Source organism: Acanthisitta chloris, unplaced genomic scaffold (genome assembly GCF_000695815.1).
Source record: "Acanthisitta chloris isolate BGI_N310 unplaced genomic scaffold, ASM69581v1 Scaffold44820, whole genome shotgun sequence".
Lineage (NCBI taxonomy): Eukaryota > Metazoa > Chordata > Aves > Passeriformes > Acanthisittidae > Acanthisitta > Acanthisitta chloris.
The window spans coordinates 1-19068 of record NW_008653036.1 but is presented as its reverse complement, the minus strand read 5'-3'; the positions used below and the strand labels follow the sequence as shown (position 1 = coordinate 19068).

Genomic DNA, 19068 nt, shown 5'->3' with positions numbered 1-19068 from the left:
CCGCACGGCTCTGCGCGGCCCCGCACGGCTCTGCGCGGAGCTCTGCCCTCCCGCACGGCTGTACCGGCCGCGGGGACTGTGGCTCTGCATGGGCTCTGGAGCAGGGCCAGACCTAGCTCCGGGCACTTGCCTTACGATGTTGTACCACTGGGTTATGTCTGAGCTACTTTTTCCTGTGACCTGTCCACAACGTGCGCTCTTTGGTTTCCACTTTGTCCCAGAGGTCACGTTCTGCTGTGGGTGTCCGTTTTAGTTTTGCTCTGTTTTGAATGAGTAATGCCCATAACATTTTCTGTATTGAAAGATTTCCCATAATGATTTAAACAGCTGATTTTTTTAAGGTAACAGTGTTACCAGCTAAAGTCTCGATAGTTACACGATTTATTTCCAAAAGGAAGAGTTGCAGATTTACTGCTGGATCTGATAACGCAAATATTTGTCTGCCTGAAGCCAACTCCTTAAGTGGTGTCAGTGCTCTTTTTTATTATGTTCAGTAACACCTAGTGAAAATCACTTTGCCCCACTCATAAGTTGTTCATGTTATTCACAAGAAACTGACCTGGGCTTATCTGCCTTTCAGATTACTGTACTTGCTCTAAGAGGAGAGAAGGCCTGATACTAATTTTAGAAATGTTACTTACCAAACCTATCTCCTTTGGCTTAAGCAAGGGATTGTGCTTCTCTCTACCTTTCCACACACACTCCAAGGTAGTCTTTTATATGTGGCCTCTCTAGAGATGGGGAAGGGATAGCAGCTGAAGCAGCTCATTTATTTATTTATCTCATTTATCTTTAGTAATAAAATAATTATGGTTAACAGCTGTGCCTTCAAGAATACCATGATTAAAAGACCAAAAACCCCACCCCAAAGAGTGCCATATGGTGAAAGTAGTGGGTTTCCAAAGTGGAAACTCAGAGAGAAATTACTCATTACTAAACCTTATAGAGAATTAGAATAACCCCATGCTTAGCACCAACTTCAAACACACTTTTTAACTCCACAGGGGAAACACCACTACATGCATAACTGTGCCTGGAGGGGAGGCCTTATGGTCAGTTTTCTTTGGCATAACATGCTGCTGCAATAAATCAGTTCCTGTGGATGCTGCTTTAGCAGAGCCTTCTGGGCTAGCAGCAGAGTGAGCTGGGTGCAAGGGCTGAGGTGATCACCTGTGCTGTACTTGTGCACTGAACAGTAGGGTGGCTATGTTCTAGTACACCCCTTTCCTCTGGGATACTGTGTCAAGAAGTTATGGAGCATTTCTTCTGGCAGTAGGGGCACCCAGGGGGCTGTCACCTCCAGGGACAGCCTGGCAGGGGTGTATGGAGAGCTGTGCTTGGGGTCTGCCCCCCAGGATGGGAGGAAGGCCTGGGGGGCTGCCTGCGTGGAAGGGCTCGTGTGGGCCATGTACCCCAGGTGTTTTCCTGGGAGAGCAATGCAGAATTGTATTCCCATCTTCTGCTAGCAAAGCCCCTGCTGCTGGTGCAGGCAGGAAAGCACTTTCATTGGTGTGGTTACTAATCCGAAGAGCAGCAAAAGTATTACGGGCAATAAGTGCCACACACAGCTAAGGGGACTCTGCTGACCTCTCTGCTGGCATAAGAAGAAAAGGCAGCACCCACTTGCCCAGCATAGATGGGCCCAGACCACCAGCAGCCTCAGCACTGTGGCCACACACCTCTAGGTAAAAGCTGCTAGAGTTGAGCTTGCGATCAGATGTGCGTCTAAGGTGTTGGGGGCAAATAGCATTCAGATTTCTGGCATGGTGGTACTGCTGCCAGGCCTCCAAAGGGAAAAGACATCCTGAGCCATGAGCAAAGAACCAGAAAGGAGAATTAATCTTGGCAACAGTGGTGGCTGCTGGTGGTTGTGTGTTTGTGAAGCTGTTACCTAATTATACCTCTACAAAGCTGTAAATACAAGAAATGTTTTATTTTCAAATTAGAAAGTTTTGGATTAGCCCCATGCACATCAAATATTATGCCAGACTTTATTGCCCTGTTTGAAGTTTTTATTCCTTATATTGCATGTGATTTTAGGCTTTTACAGAAATGTTATCTTGACACTCACAGGGGTTTTTTTTACTAATTCCTTTATAATAACCTGCAATTGAGGTTTTATGCATAATAGCTCGAGTGCAAACTAACCATGGAGCATTTACCAGTTTTCTGTTTTGCTTTAACTCCTGGGAAACTCTGCCACTCCTTGGTGTGTTTTTGGTGCTGCTGGAGGCATGTTTGAACTGCACAGCAGAGTGTGGTGCAGGGGGTTGGCTCTGCTGCCCAGTGTGGCCTGTCTGTGCAGAGACACTCTGCCTCCATCAGTGTAGGGCTGATTTACCCAGAAACTGTGCTAAACACTGTTGCTCCAGAGCTCTTGTTAACTGATTTTTGCTCTTGGAGAGAAGGGAAGCCACACAGTAACCTGTTGTAAAAAGCCTTTGCTCCTGCAATTGTCTCCCTTTTTAGGCCTTTTTGTAAAGTACCTAGCAGAACCAGGTGCTGGTAATAGTTACAGCTTCTGGAAGCAGTGGTAATATGCAAGCTTATATGTCCCAAACTGTTGATTCCCTTCCTAGCAACTTGCTGTATGCATTGAGTGTACCCTCTTCACAGGACACAATCTGTTTCTATGTGTTTAAACATCAATTTTGTTGGTAGAAAAGCACGTTGTTCCTCTTGCCTGTAGTCTCACTGAGTTCAGTTTGCATGTCCAAAGTAGGCAGAAATGTCTCTCCACAACGTGTACCTCTTTTCCCTTTCACCCTCTTTCTAGACGCTCCTGTGAGCTCCGTGGCTCTCCGGAAATCTGGGGATTATGTTATCACCCTGGGAACCAGGTTTGCTGCTTTGAACTGGAAAGAGGAGCTGGTAACTACCATTACTGAAGTGGACAAGGATAAACCAAATAATCGATTCAATGATGGGAAGGTGGACCCTGCAGGGAGGTATTTCGCAGGTATGAGTCAGGTGGCTCCTTCTCTCTGGTGCTTGTTAGGTTTTGGTGATAAGATGCAGTGATCAGTTGTAGGTGCATCTAGTGTTTGTTCATAGCTAAATGGTGAGGATTTTTTTTGTTGTCTTCAAACAGAGTTTAATCCCATTTACAAATCTATTTTTGTCACCTGAGCAAGCATCATCAGGACCCTGCTTTTAAACTTACTGTTTGCAGCCTGCCTAGTTTAAGGCCTTGCCTCCTCCCTGTTGGCATCCGTGTTTTGAATACTGTCAGGATGCCAATAGAAAATACTTTTCCAGTGAGAAATTTATTATATTGTGTTTTGTTCTTCATAAATCAGAATTTACAGATGGTATTTCTGTGGGGTGTTTATCTGTAGAGATCTTCTAGACTCAACACTGGCCTGAGCACCCCATGGTGTCTGACCAGGCTTTGAGCAAGGGAGTGAGCCTGGATGATCTCCAGAGGTGCTTCCAGCCTCAGCTGTCCTGTAATCCTGTCCTTCTCTTCTTAAAAGCACCATTCTGTGTATCTGCTGTGTAACTGAGTCCCCAAGCTTACCTTAGCTTGCATTTACCCAGCCTCTCAAGAGCCAGTCTCAGCTGCCAGCTTCAAGCTGCAAAGATGAGATTTGCTTTTGAAGAGGCTTTAATAAGACTCATTGTGAGGGAGGAGGTAATTTTTTTCCAGTCTCTCAGCTCTACGACACATTAAAATTTGTGGGAAGTTAAGTGCTGACCACACCTTTCTTAATATTTGAATGACTGAATAAAACCTTTTGCAGGAGTCATGCTGCACACTATTTCTACCACAGTTGTACAAAAAACCAAAGCTGTGTTTTGTCATCTAATGCTAAAAGCAAACACTTTGGAAACCTACCTTTTTCTTTTGCTTCTAGCTCGGTTTCTTCCCCAAACTTCAGAAGCACCCTGCAGTGCTCCCTTCTACATTGGCAGTGTGATGATCACTAGAGTAAGGGGCTGCCACCAAACCTGGAGGAGAATCCACTCACTCTGAACCTGCTTTCTCCCCTTTTGCTCTGCTCAGGTACAATGGGTGAGGAGATTCAGCCTGCTGTGCTGGAAAGGCACCAGGGCTCTCTATATACACTCTTCTCTGACCTCTCAGTGGTGAAGCAGTTTGATCAGGTGGACATTTCCAATGGGCTGGACTGGTCACTGGATCACAAAACCTTCTTCTACATCGACAGCCTGTCCTACTCAGTGGATGCCTTTGATTATGACCTCCAAACTGGAAAAATTGGTATGAACTGTTGTATTCTAAAATATTTGTTTGTGCCTAAATATTGCGGTGTTTGTTTCCGTTGTGGTTATCACACAGGGATGATCAGAGCTTTGGGAGTGCTTCTTCAGCAACATCTGTAGAGCAAAACAACAGAAGTCATGTTAACAACCGTCCGTGCCCTCATAGCTCCTAGCTCAGACAAGTCAGGGGCTGTTGATAATACCATGAAGTGTTTAAATTGCCTGGCAGCTTGAGCAGTAATCTGTGCTGCTGTTACTAAACACAAGGCATATCTGATCTTCCAGTGTGAAAAGGGCAGAGTGTTTCTCATTTGTCTAGGCTTCTGTGGCTGTGTGGTTTTTATTTCTGACTACTGAAAGCTTGTAGTCTTGTGCAAAACTTCTACCAGCTTCTCTACATATTTTTTCACTTTTCACCCTGTTTTGTTTTTTAAAATACAAGCTCTTAAATGAAGATTCAGCAGAAGGAGCTAGGCAACAACAGGAAAGCAGCAACTCAAAACTTCCTTCTTTTTTTTGTACAAAACTATGCCTTAAGGGCTTCTACAAGTTTGGGCAAAAGAAAAATGCTAGTAACTTGGACTAATAATTTGCTTTTGAGTGCCTGGACTGCAGTATTTTGCTTTAAAAGAACACAGCCAATTTGATGTTTAGTTTTAAAACTGTGATTTTAAAGTCATTTTGGGTGTAGCTTCTTGTCCTGATGTCTCTCTGCTATTACAACTGAGTTTTTCTTGAGGAAATATGGTGGGCTTTTTTTTTCTCTCTCTGTCTCTCTCACTTGCTCTCTCTGTTTCCGTGGGCAATCTGACAATCCCCAGGCGCACAAAGGAAACTCATTAAAAATATTGCTGCATATGAGAGACATTGAAGTTGTCAGAGCATAAAATAAGCAATGTTGGGAAGTTGGTTTTAATTTTCTTTAATAACAGTGGATAAAAGTTCAGATGGAGTTGTTTGCTTTTAGGTTCATAGTATGCCTTTGAAGCTGAGGATTTTCCTAACTCTGTGTTTATATAAACTCTCAGTTTATACATCTGAAGGTCAGTTTTTGTGTTGAAACAGTGATTATTGGCACGTTCCAGCAATCTGTTTGAAAAGTCTCCAGTTGGAGCAGCCCATACTCGAAATGATTCAAACTGCTTTTAGAACAAGTAATTAATTTTATGAATATATATGACATTAATTTATTCAGTTATTCATTTAATATTGTAAGTAGGGAACATGAGTGCACTAGAAAAGAATGCCAGAAAAAAGGATTATATTTTCAATGGATAGAAACTGATCCATAGGCTTTCATGCTGAGAAACAACTGTCTCGGGAAGCAAGCAGGGCAGCAGACATGATCCATTTCTTTCACATGAAAAAAACCTCAGGGCTTCAGCACAGCTCTTGAAAATAATAGTACAAATAACTCTGCTGGGCTGTGACTGATACAAATTTTAACAGCTGTCTCAGTTTTTTGGTTTTTTACCTACCCTGCAGGCAACCGTAGGAGTATATATAAACTGGAGAAAGAGGAGAGAATTCCTGATGGGATGTGCATTGATACAGAAGGCAAACTCTGGGTAGCTTGTTATGATGGTGGGAGAGTGTTTCGTCTTGACCCTGAGACGGGTAAGTCCTTGCATAAGTTGGAATGGAATTTTGTGTGAAGAAGAAATAAAAGCAAAAAAATGAGAGGTGTTTTTCCCCCCCTCACAGGAATGGTATATTTGTGCCTTTTAAAACATTACTTTTTTTAAAGTTGTTTATTGTTTTAAACAGTTTCATGTCCCTGCTCTGAAAAATTACCTTTGTAAATAACTGTCCTTTGCTCCCAGTCTCTGTTGTGTTGGAAAAGGTAAAGTTGCTCGGGAGATCATCATTATACTTGTGAATTGTTTGAGTTATCCTCCTCTTGTGTCCTCCAAAACCAGTGTTTACCTCATGGATAAATGATTTGGAAGAAAATGAGTGAGCCCTGAAATTACTTAAGCCATTTTTAGTCTTGTTTCTTCAGCATAGTGTGTTATTTTTGGCAGCCTTCTGATGTTACTACTAGTCCCATGTAACACTGATGCCAGCAACATCTTTTTTTTTTATTATTGAGGATTATTTGCCCGATCACTTTTCTAACTGAAATAATTAAAACAATATTTAATGAATTCCACAGCATTTTATCATTCCCACAGTAACATCTTGGGTGTGCCCATTGTCTGAGCCTGTTGTTCATTGCTACTTTCATTGGGACTTTGGTGCTGTGCCAGGGATGATATTTACTCTGGGTAAAAAAAACACATGTAAAGCCCTTAAGGGAAACTGAACCACACTGCCTGCGAGGGGCAGTGAGTGAAAAGGGGAGCAGGAATTTGACAGATCCCAGACAGCACAGTGAGGTTTGGGGGGCTCCCTGGGCTGTGTCTGCAGCCTAGTGGAAGGCTTGGGGTTTTGTGGGGCTGAGGATTCAGGGATGGCAGTGCATGACTCCCCTGCAGTGCACAGTAGACTGTGGCACATGTGCTCCAGGCAGGACAGGCTGCAACCTTGTTTCTGACTGCTGGAAACTTACTTGAAGTTCAGGCTATGCTTCCCCCCTCACCTTTTGAGCTGTACTCATCCAGGGCCTTGCCAACCTGCGGGACTTTTGTCTTGCAGTCTGCACCCCTGCCCTAGGCTAAGGAAGTTCCATCTGTTAGATGTTGGAAGTTCTGGGACCTGTTTCTGGTCCCACATCCTCCCTCCTTGCTGGGCAGAACACTCCTTGGTGACCCTCCACCACCCTTCTGAATACCCCCTAGAGCAGTGGAGTCTTACCATTTTTCCTCTCTGGTTCACTGTTTCTACCTTTTTCCTCTCTGGTTTTCACCTTGTTCCTCTTTTCACTCATTTTCCTGCTCCCTTTTGGAGGTGTTTTCTTATGGGAAATCTACAGGGAATAGTGTCCATAAGCAGATGCATAGGGATACTAAGAAAAATGATAGCCAAGTACATATCCCTAATGCACTCTCAGTCTCTAACTGCTCACAGTTGGATGTAATGCCAATGTGTTGGTAGGTGCCAGTGGATTTTTCTTCCGTGAACCTGTTCTGGCTTCCCTCAGCCCTGTAAAACTCTTAGCATCTGCAGGGAACAGTGGTATGAAGTTCCACAGATTGTGTCCATGTCAAAAAGAGCCACCTTCATTGTGAATATCTCATGCTCACCTGCCCTCTTATGCTATCATTTTAAAAGTAATATCTAAAATTTGAAGTTTGCTGAATTCTGAATGAATTGTAATTATTTAGGGAGATAACCCAGACAGGTTTGAAGAGAATTACACGAAAGCCACTCTTTTAATCCACAATAGCTATTAAGTGTGGCTTGAATAACTGTCAGCCAGTTGCAGATACATCCACTGATAAAGAGCTCATCTGAAACATGTGAGGGGTTTTCAGGTATCAGTGATAACGAAGCCTGGACTGTGTTTTCAGGGGGATGGGGTAAGGAAATTTGTTTGTTTGGCATCTTTCCTAAGTGAAGGTTTTGAGGCTCAGGCTTTTCAGGTCTAGGCTTCTTTAGCATGCATAGATAACTGCTGCCTTTAGATTCAGGATGTGCTACAGGGAAACACTGTGATGGCTGATTCCACTCCACTGGGTTTGCAAAGGGATTTCTAACTTGTATGTTGATAAGCCTTGTCATACCTTCTGGTCACTTAGTGACCTGCTAGTTTTATGCAATTGTGTCTTTTAATTAGATTACTAGAATCGTTAAGGCTGGAAAAGACCTAAGTCTAGTCCAACCATTAACACAGCACTACCAGGTCCACCACTAAACATATCTAAGCACCATATCTGCATGTTTTTTGAACACTTTCAGAGATGATTCCACCACTCCTAGACAGCCTGTTCCAATCTTGACAACCCTTTCAGAGAAGAAAGTTTTCCTAATATCCAATCTAGACCTTAGTTAGGTATTTTACAGTTCCTCCTAATGAATGTTTCTAATATCCTTTGATTTTCATAGTGTCTAAAAGATTTCTCTCTTCTATAGATACCAAGCACAAAGGAATACTTCAGGTAGATTGTAGAGCATCCAGGTGCAGATTTTCTTGAATCTCCAGAGAAACATTCTTCTCTCAGAGCTTTGTAAATGATATCTTCCAGGCTGTTATCAACTGAGAACACTCTGCAAGTACCATCAGGGTCTCTCCTCTTGCCTTTGGGGCTCATGCCTCTTCTCCTACAGTCCATGTTTTTTCCCTTTAAATGCCCTTCCCACTAATTTTGTCCTAGATTTGGTGTCAGCCAGTTTCTAGGGTTCCCAATCTCAACGTCAAAGTTATTCTCCTGCTGTTTGAACATCTCACCAAAGTTAGTTGCTGTAAGGTGACCAAACCCCTTCAATATCTGAAGGGCCTATGAAGAGCCAGAGAGGGGCTCTTTGGTAGGAACTGCAATGATAGGACAAGGGGTAACAGGTTCAAATTGAAGGAGGGCGAGTTTATGTTAGATATTAGAAAAAAGTTTTTCCCTGTGAGGATGGTGAGACCGTGTCCCAGGTTGCCCAGGGAGGCTGTGGCTGCCCCAACCCTGGCAGTGTTCACAGCCAGGTTGGATGAGCCTTGAGCAACCTGCTCTGCTGGGAGGTGTCCCTGCCCAGGGCAGGGGTTGTGGCCAGATGATCTGTAAGGCCCATTCCAACCCCTAAAATTCTATGATGATCCTATGATGAAGCCCTTTACACATACAGTTGGGGGGAACAGAGAAATTACACGTTTTGCCAGGAGAGTCATGTGCTTTAGCGTGTTTCTAGAAAGAGAAATTCAATTGTAGGTAAATAGAATAGGCATGATGGGAATGAGCACTTATTGCCTGAGATTAGCAGGAACCTTGGAAAAATCTATTGTAAGGTGTCTCAGCAGCTTTCTGGTTAGGGCTGGAGGTGATCTGTTCCCTGCTGTCATTAAGACAGTAGCTATTTGTTGGCATAATAAATGCATAATGTTATTTATGGTAGCACTAGTTTCTTGTAAACTTCAGACATGTCCCATGACGTCTATTTTGTGCAAGCTTGGTTTGAAAGACTATTGAAATTTCAGGAAAAACTTCTAGGAATTTAACTTCCTTGAGTGCAGGCAGTGGAGGTGTAGCACAAGGTACGTGGAGCTGCCGAGGTCTGCTCGCTCCAGGCTGCCTTTGTAGTTAAAAGTAGTAAAGTCAGCAGGTCTAGGGTGTGATTCATGTGACCTGTTTTAGGGAGGAATTGTGTCCCATTTCCATTGACTGCATGGGCAGCCTAGATGATGAGCTCAGATACAGTCTGTGTTGTGGATGTTAGCATTTAATTAGAGGACAAGCTGGGATTGGGGTGGGATTTGTTTGTGATAACTGAAACTGAAACTTGTGGAGTGATATATCATCAACAACACAGTTTGCAGAGTCTGGTTTATCCCTGTCTTGGTGCTCATCAGTATGCTGAAAGTCAGCATGGGCTTTCCCCCTGCCCTGGTTCCTGCTCCTGTGGAACACCTGGCTCCATGACGGTTATTCCCAATGATTTGTATAAGTTTGTTGTTGTAAGCAGACAAACAGGAACCATCCTGCATGTTTTCTTCCAGGCAAAAGACTCCAGACTGTGAAACTTCCAGTTGACAAAACAACTTCCTGCTGTTTTGGAGGAAGGGATTATTCGGAAATGTATGTGACTTCTGCCAGGGATGGGATGGATAAAGAGTGGCTTTCACGGCAACCGCAAGCTGGTAGGATTTTCAAGGTGAATGATACTTTTCTCTGTTGTTTTAGAAGGCTGTTTTTTCATTCTGCATCTCTCAGCTGGAGTGTTGGAAAGTACTCCTTTTGGACTCCTTTAAATCCTTTTGGATTTAAACTTCATAGCAATGCTGATACTGCAAATTCTCTATGCCATCACCTCTTTATACTCCTCCCTCTTTCAACACTGTTTGCATTTTCTATTTATTATGGAAAGAAGGGGTAAATACTTCTGTGTTTTAATCAATGGCAGATAAAAGCATCTGCTTTTATTTACCTTCTAGTTAATTATAACTAAATTATCTCTCTAAAAATTTGTTACCCTGGAATTTGTTTAAAGCCCTGCTCATCTCTCTGTGTGCATGGCAAAGGTTACATTGTCAACTGCAGAATTAAGGCTTAGTAGTATCTGAGAGAAGAGGCCTTTGGGGGGTGGACTCTGGCCTGTGATTACCGAGCTTTAGAGAAAGAGCATGGGTTGAAAATTCCTGGCTGTGATGAGCTGATGTGTGCAAAACATAGTAGGATGTCAAGCTGGAGCGCACAGTCCTTTTCTAAATCAAAGCAGGTCCAGTTGTGCAAGGAAAGCAAGTGTCTGATAATGGTGAATTATTGCACTAATGGGTTTTTTCTCTCTCTGTTTGAATAGATAACAGGACTGGGGGTGAAAGGAGTCCCACCCTACCCATTTGCAGGTTAAATACACACTCTTCAGAATGGATTAGAGAGGACTGATGCAAGCAAGACAAGTCTGAAGGTCTTATTCTGGTGTTTGCAGAATCTGCTTTGAAACCATGACACCATTATAATACCCCATCAGGAAAGGATGAAAAACTACTGAAATACGTGGAATATTTTTAAACCGATTTTTTTCTCCCTTTTAACTTACTTTAAATGTCTGATGGAGCTTTTTCTGTTGTGCTAAGAAATTTCTCATACTAATAAGCTACTGACTAATGTAATTCTATTTTATGATTAAATAATATTTTAATATCTTTTTATTGTTTAGTCTCCTGTCTCATCTGCAACTTATGCTATATTGATTTACTAATTAAAATACTTGTACTGTTTCTTTTACATATTTTGAAGTGCCTCATAAAACAGTTTTTGGTGGTCTTGCCACTGCTTTAACTGGAACTTCATTTGTCCCATGGTAGCTACCTATCCCCATCCTCCTGGGTGAGGGTAACCCACCGACTCACTGCCAAGAGAGCCTGTGGCTGTGTGTGCTTTCTCTCTGGGTAGTGCCAAGAGTTAGTACTTCATGTTTGCCCGTGCATCTCTGCAGGCCTGTTGGAGTAAGTTTCTCTTGGACTGGCTTGTGTCTGCTGTGCTCTCAAGGGTGCAGTGGGCGACTCAGCTGCCTAGTCCCTGTATCGCACCAATCCAAGGGTCACACCAAGGGTTCAAAGGTGACTTCGTGCAAGTCACCTTTCACCCTTCTTTAAACCATGCAGGGGTATGTCTCTGCAGCTGGAAAAAAGATTTAAGCAGCCCCATTTCAGGGCAGATGAAGCTGGGGCTTGTGCTTTTGAGTGCCCACCATCCTTCATTTACTTTGTGCTGCAAAGCAATCTCAAAGCACAGTGTTGAGAAAGTTTGAGTTGAGGGAGAATGGTCAATGTGGCAAGTTTAGGGCTTTGATCTCACTGAAGTCATGGACCCGGTGATAACCGCAGCTCGGGAACTGTGCTGCAGGGCTGCTGAGGTTGGACACTGATGGGGATCCAGAGATAAAGCAGAAAATAAATGGGCATAAACACGGATAAGCTCCCTCTGCCATCACTATCAGTGTTTTGTACCTGTGCTCACCCTCACACCACTGCAGTGGCAGTGGGGTGATTGCCACCACAACACAGGGCACCTGCTGATCCCTTTTTTGTTGTTGTTGTCGTTGCTGTGCTAGAAAAGTGAGAGCAACAGCTTTTACAGGCATGAAAGACCTGGTCAAAGTTAGTTTGTCATAGCTGGCCAAGAGGTGCCCAAGAGGTAAGGAAGATGTGGCTGCTGGAGCCCCTTACCCTCCATGCCAAGTGTGGGTGGCACTTGGCAGACGTCTGAATAACGCATGTCTTTGTGCTTGTGAGCGTGGGAGCAAAGGCAGGTAAAATAAGCTGCCGCAGATGTTTTACAAATGCCACCACCCCCTTCTAAAATCAACCGCTGGGCTTCACTACTCTGGTCTTGTGGGCTTCACATGAGCAGGAAGAGCCAACTGTGCTGGGAGAGTTTTAATTTCAGCATGGCCGAAGTGTCCTGGGAGCACATCTTGATGCAGCCTCCAGTGCCCAGGCCGTGGCTGCTTCCCGCGCCCCAGCCCTGAGGAGCCCAAACTGGTGCTGCCGGCAGATTTTGATCCAAGTCCCATGACAGAGCACTGGATACGGCAAACTGGAGCTGAGCGGTTGCCGGTTCCCTCAATTAGGAAGGCTTCCTGACTTTTGTTTAATCCCTTGCTTATTAATGGCACTCACCTCTTTGATCAAAGACCAGCACTGATTTCAATTAAGGTTGAGCAAGAGCCCAGTGACAGGAAGGGCTGTATCAGGAGGAGCAGCTGCTGTGCCCTGAAGGGTTTCTTCACCCTCATGACCAAAATCTATAGTCATAGGTGAAGCGTATTTATTCCCAACCAAGCTGGAGAAAGCTCATGTAATCCTTTGCTGGCAAAATAGCTCTGCTGAAAAAAAAGCAGGCGGCACTGACTGCCTGGGGAGCTCCAGTTCTTCCCATCTCGAGCACAGGGGAGGGACCAGGCCCTTCCTACAAAAGGGCGAAGCCACAAAAAGATAAGCCTTGGCTTCACTTTTGGACAGCGCTGCGGAGTGCGATATCACTGGGGTGAGTAGCTGTATCTGTGTCTGCCTGGGGTTTTTAATACCTGTGTCTTCATTAACTCTAACCATGCCTGTTGTCATCTCCAAGAGGGAGACAGATACAGAGGGTGACTTTGTCTAGGTGCATAATAACTTCAACAGATTGGGACAATCAAATAACAGGCAAAGTCAAGTTTCTAGAGCAATGAAAGTTGGGAGCAACTCTCAAAGGGGATAAGCAACACAAGTATATTTTGAGGACTTGTGGGGAAAAAAAGGGAGCAATGGATTTACTAAACATTTGCAAAGCCACACGTTTTTTGGGCCATTGTCTGAGCACATGCTTGTGGATAACAGAAGACAAATACAATTATTTAAATACCACATTATGTGGTGTGTTATCACCTTGATACACTCTCCTGTCTATTCTATGTTGATAAAAACTAGGGGCTATAAAAAGAAGCGGTAAGAGTTGCATCAGAGTGGACCAAAGCAGTGGGAAAGAAGAGAGGAAGCCATCCCCGAAGCAGACAACACAGTGGGGTGTCAGCCAGAGGTACTGGGGTGTGTGGCTGCCTTTGGCCAACTTCACTGGAAACTTCTGCTTTGCAACCCAGCAACATTAGAAACAAAGTGCATGGCAGGGAATGCTCTTTATATCGTGAAAACAATTGAAAGAATAGCAGTCTGGCTAGCAAACTCATGCACCTGCTACTGCAGGGTTGCACCACTCATCAACAATGTCCACAAAGCCTTTGAGATGTGTCTCCCCCTGAAGTGACTGACTTTGGAAAGGCAGACATGGGGGATGTTGAAATGGCAGAGTGGGAGACGTGCTGTTTGTGTTAATCACCTAGAAATCAGCAGGGTAGGAATAAGAGATGGTGGGAAAATGTGGTGAGGGCATCCCCAGAGCATTTTAAAATGTTTTCCTTGTTCGGGTGTTCAGGCACTGGAACAGATTCCCAGGGAGGTGGTGCAGTCACCATCCCTGGAGGTGTTCAAGAGGCGTCTGGGTCTGACACTGGAGGTTATGGTTTAGGGTTTAGGAGTTCCAGCAGTGGCTGAGAAGAGTCCTCAAAGCACCAAGAATCACTTTGCTTGTAATACAGAGATTTGGCGGGAGTTCAACTTGGGAATATTATTGGCTTTTTCCCTAGAAATCTTTGAATTTGTCTCTTAGGGCTGTATTTTTTTAATCTCTGAACATGGATCGATGGTGACTATGATAGACCTAGTATTATCCTATCTCAGCTATTTGCTTATCAGGGAAAAATGTTCATACTGTGAAATGTTTGAACATTGAATTGAAAGGCTCATGAGTACAGAAATGCATTGCTCCTGCATGCTGGATTGGTGCTGATTCCTCCTGAGTGCCTCTGCCCTCGCTAAGTGCGGCCCTGTCACCAAAATGCTGGTGGTGGCTCTGGCTCAGTGCCTGGCTTGGACTCTGTCCCCATGGCAAGTCTGCCCTTGTCCCCACCTCGCTGGCCCTGCCATCACCTACCCCTACGGAGCAGGGCTGTGTGGGAGAAGGCACTTGGCATCTTCCACCTTTGCCTCCCACAAACAAAAAAATGTCAAACGTCAAAGGAAGAAGGTAAGGGGCTCCCTGGTCAAAGTCCTTCCTCCTGCATGCTGCAGGCAGTAGCTTGAGGCTCTCTGCCAAGGCAGATCAGGCTTTGCATGTTTGAGATGAGGAGCTCTGCGAGGAGACCAGGGGATTTCACGCACAAGAAGGCTGTGGCACAGCTGGGAGTAGGAGCCAAGTCTTAATGTGATGCTAGTAAGACTTAATCACAAGAATATTTTCTTCCTTATCACTCAGAGTAGTACAAAATCCTCCTCTGCATCTTTCATTAACCTTCCCATTTTATCACCTGAAATTTGGGAAGACTGGGCTAGCCCTTGGGGCGACCGAATGGTGCAATGCCTCAGTTTTCCTCTCTTTCTCTCCTGACATGAGAAAAATACTGAGCAAGGCTTTTTTTTCCTATCACATGTCCTGCTGCTGGCACTGCAAACTAGACCATTCAGAAAGGCTTTGAGCCCTGCCTCATCATTCATGTGACTGCTGACTGAATACAAAATGTAAAAGGTTACCTGCTCTGTGCAGATAACATCAACTGTTGCACATTTTTAACCGTCGCTGAAAACAGCAGCCAGTTTCATTGGACCAGCGCTGGAAAAGAGTCACCAACCCAGGTCTTGCAATATTTTCCTCAGCAGGTGCGTTGATGTGATGAGCTACAGAGTTTCGCATAGGTGTCCTCCAGCTTGGTAAAAAAATTCAGCTGTTTGAGGGGAAAAGGGTTTTTTAAATTCTTTGGGGTTTACAGATGCTTGTTTAACTGTACATTGTAAGCTTTAGCTCTCTGCTTGCTTTTTTGAAGCTTCAGCTTGACATTAAAAATGAAATGATGTGTGTTTGCATGGCAGGGAGAGAGAAAGGGAAACAGCAAAGAAACCCTTTAAGGCAAGTCATTCATTAGTATTTTACCTGTATGTTTTTTAGGCATACTGCAATGACCAATTTTTGACCAGATCATTTGAAAACAGATGTTGGCTGAGGTTGAGAATGGCTATTTTCAAACAGCTACCAGAGACAGGGTTTAGTTTTTTGAACAGTCAGGATGTTTTTACATTAGTTTTTCATTCCTGAGAGGAAATTTTTCTTATGGTCTCCAAATTCTGGTAACTTTAAACAGTTTAACTTGGAAAACCTTTCAGTGACACCCACCAACCCCTGAAGTCTCTGTAAGGGGTTTAGGCATGAGTCCAGGAGCCTGGAAAGCCAACAAAATGTTGGAGAGAGGATCTAGGCAGGGCAAATGTGATTATTTTTTCTGCAGGGATTTTGTTTCAGGAGATATGGCAGGATGTGGTGCTTTTTGCTTGGAATTGCTGTTGTCTTTTCCCACACACTCATCTCTGATGGATCAGTGCTGTGCCAAGCAGGGTGCAAGGTGCCACAGGAAAAGGTGCCAGGAGGCAGGATGCGTGCGAAATGATGGTGCCTGGATGTTTTGAATGAGACTTTTGGGGGTCATTTCCTCATTTTTTCCTCTGAGATGCTGTATTTGGTGAAATGCTGCTGCTGTGCAGCTCCACAGGGTGATGGCAGGGAGGGTGCGGCAGGAGGAGAACCACCGGGCAGAGGCAGGAGATGAGTGGGATGGGACCATGACTCTATTCCTGCCAGCTTGTGGGGATCTTTTGGAGGGCAGTGCTACCTCTGAGGGTTGGGTGACCCTTCCCATTAAAAGCCTTCATTTTCAGCTACTTATAAAAATTAGTGAAACCTCAACCAGCAAAGCACAAATCTTCCCTTCTAATTGCCATCTTCTTAGAAATGGGGGCGGGGGGTGATGATGATGATTTGAGACAAAATATTCCCCAGTATGACAAAACTCCACGCCTGGCGTGACACAGGTTCCTGTGGCGGAGGGGATAGATGCTGAGGCTGGATGTGCAGTCATGCAGTTGAGGAAGGTGGACGAACACTGATGCTCTGTGGCATAGGGCAGGTCTCTTCAGCATCACTCGTGGGGGTCATGAGAAGGGTAAACAGGCAGCTGCTGCAGGCAGGTTGGGTTCTCCCCTGCCTGTGCCTTGTGAAACAGCTGGCAAAGGTGTGACTGTATACTCCTCACATGGCATGTGGGACGCATCTGTGAATCAGTATTTCACCACAGTTTATCTGCCAGGTACCTCTTTTGGTGTTGCAGAAGTTGGAAAAAAGGCAGTAAATTAAACAGGATCTGGTGGGAAAAAGAAAGGTTTAATAAGGCTAAGCTGCGTCGATGAAAAAACTGACAAGACAAACACAACTGGCTGCTGCAGATCTGGAGGTTTTCAGCTGCTGTGGTAACTGGGATGCTGCCACCGAACCCTGTTTTCCCACAGGGGTGAGAGCAGCTCTGTGTTTTCCAGAGCATGATACAATACAGTCAGCATTGCACCTCCAAGCCTTGGGCCCCACATACAGCAGCCACATGACACAAAGTTTTAACCCAAGAGAAACTCACTCCTCCAGCTCCAGCGCAGCTTAACAGGTTTTAGGAGGTTAAAACCTGGCATCTTGGTATGTATCCTCATTAACACGATGTTTGTTTTCGTGGAGCAGCTTGCTGCCCAGCCTCTTACGACCAGTTTTCTTGGGAGGGAGGATGCATTTGTTGGATGGGTTGTTTGGACCTTACCTTGGTGGTGTGACTTATTGCAGGAAAGATCCTGCATCCCCAGCCCTGGCGTTTCCTCTTACAGTGATTGACTGGCTCTTCCCACTTATTTTGAAGCACATTAGTGCTAATTAATTATCTGTAAACCTTATCACCAGCTCACCTACTGGGAAACACTGCCCTCTTGAAGACAGTAATCCCTAGGACTAGTGTTATGTCAGGGATTGGCTGCCTCCCAAGAAATATCTCCCTAATCTGTGGAAAAATGTGCTGAGGTCAGTGGGTGCAGCAGCAGAGGCGGCTCCATTGGGGTGACTGAGTGGGCCTCTTTCTTTTGTAAGAGCTAAATGATGGAGACTATTGCTTACATCCCACCCTGCAGCAAGGGCAGGGCAGGCCCTGGCTCCCTATTTTGAAGGACATTTGGTGGGCTCTGGACACAAACCTGAGGGATTGTGCACCCCATGCCAGGGTGGTGGCTCTTTGACTGGTGTTCCCACGGGCATTGGTGGACAGGGTAGCCACGGCATGAATACCTCCTGACAGGAGCAGGCACATGGGATGGCAGCTTCACTGGTGACTTTGTTCCCAAAGGAACAACTGGGGTAATTACATCCCACAGCCTGCCACAGGGCAAAATCCAGAGTCTGTGGCAGTGGCTGGAGATGAGGCTGGGGTGGTGAGGGAGGCTGATGAAGATGAAACACTTGGAGGGAAAACAAAGTGATAGGTTTTCAAAGGCAGGAGCCTTCCTCAGTGTTTGCATATTCATGGAGACTCGGTGTAGGAACTTGGTCTGCATTGGGTTTCGTGGCAAACTGCTGTTGCTGTTGTGGGTGTGTATATGTCTTCCTATGGAGGAAGTCCATGCATCTTTGTTAGTAGAGCAGAGCTTTGTTTTTCCACAGAAGGCTTCTGATTGCTGGTGCTGCTACCACTGGTGTCTCCCCATGGTCTGGGGACCCTTGGGATCACTGATCCCCATGCAACAGCTTGGTCTCAGCTCCGGGCCATGTCCCCAGCACTCCCTTGCCTAGAGGAGCTGTGGTTTAGGAATTTTGCTAGGGAGGAGCTCTGGTGCCTCAAGCTCAGTTCCAGCCATGAGACCGTGGAATCTCCTAAATTGCTGTCATGTGCTTTGCCATCTACAAATTCTGCTTTTAAGCATCATAGGCACAAAAAAGTCCAGAGGAGCTTTTCCTTAAATCCATTATTAACTCTCTTCTCCTCAGACCATGGCCTCCTCTATCAAAATCGAATCTGTTGTGAAGGAGAAGAACCGGATGGGAGAGTGCCCGGTTTGGGAAGAAAGGGAGAACGCACTTGTCTATGTGGACATTAACGCACAGAAAGTTTGCCGCTGGAGCCCAGTCACCAATGAGGTGCAGAGTGTATCTGTGGGTAAGAGTCTGTACTCACTGCTTCATCCTGGGGGTCTTCTTTGTCTGCCCCATCTATCCCTCCTGGTAGGAGCCCTGCAGCATGGTGGTCTCTCTTACTGTCCATGGGGCCACGTGCCCTGTCCTCTCGTGGGGTGTTGCTGAGCACAGAGTGGCCCAAGCCAGCCGAGCAGAAGCGACTGTGCTCAGGTGTGGAGGGCCATGACCATGTTGCTCTTGATAAGCCTAAACAGGAATGCATGTTTCATTTGGGGCCTGCAGAGGAAAAGGTATAGTCCTAATGACTGTGTCTGCCCAGAAGGTGGAAAACTCTGTGGAACACAGAGCCAGTGAGATGTGCTAACAATTCCAAGTGAGAAGGATCTTAGCATCAGCTCGGTCTTTCCTGGGTCAGGGATGTAACAGCCAAGCCCAGATGCCCTCAGTGAGGGCTGACTGATGGCCCCAGAGCTACCCATCGTCTTCCCTCTCACCCGCAGACGCCCGTGTTGGCTCGGTAGCACTGCGGCAGTGTGGGGGCTACATCATCGCCCTGGGGACCAGGTTTGCCTTTCTGGACTGGGACACACAGGCGGTCACCACCATCCTCGAGCTCGAGCAGGACAAACCCAACAACAGGTTCAATGATGGGAAAGTGGATCCAAAGGGGAGGTTTTTTGCTGGTAAGTTCCTGTCAGAATTTTCCCCTGGAGAAAAGGGAAAGTAATTTTATTTT

The 19068-nt window shown here is 45.3% G+C and overlaps 2 protein-coding genes across 2 annotated transcripts; both read left to right on the top strand.

Moving 5' to 3' along the window:
• Positions 1 to 2709: 2709 nt before the first annotated feature.
• LOC103806475 (regucalcin-like) lies at positions 2710 to 10822 on the top strand. Its single transcript, XM_009079173.1, has 5 exons — positions 2710 to 2959; positions 4007 to 4222; positions 5710 to 5841; positions 9806 to 9960; positions 10606 to 10822. The coding sequence occupies exons 1-5, from the start codon at positions 2710 to 2712 to the stop codon at positions 10654 to 10656; spliced, it is 804 nt and encodes a 267-aa protein (XP_009077421.1). The 3' UTR covers positions 10657 to 10822.
• Positions 10823 to 18188: 7366 nt separating this feature from the next.
• On the top strand, positions 18189 to 19015 carry LOC103806465 (regucalcin-like; the record flags this gene model as incomplete). Its single annotated transcript, XM_009079161.1, has 2 exons — positions 18189 to 18354; positions 18833 to 19015. Coding segments are annotated over exons 1-2 (349 nt in total), but the record flags the coding sequence as incomplete, so codon positions are not given.
• Between the last annotated feature and the right edge of the window lie 53 nt (positions 19016 to 19068).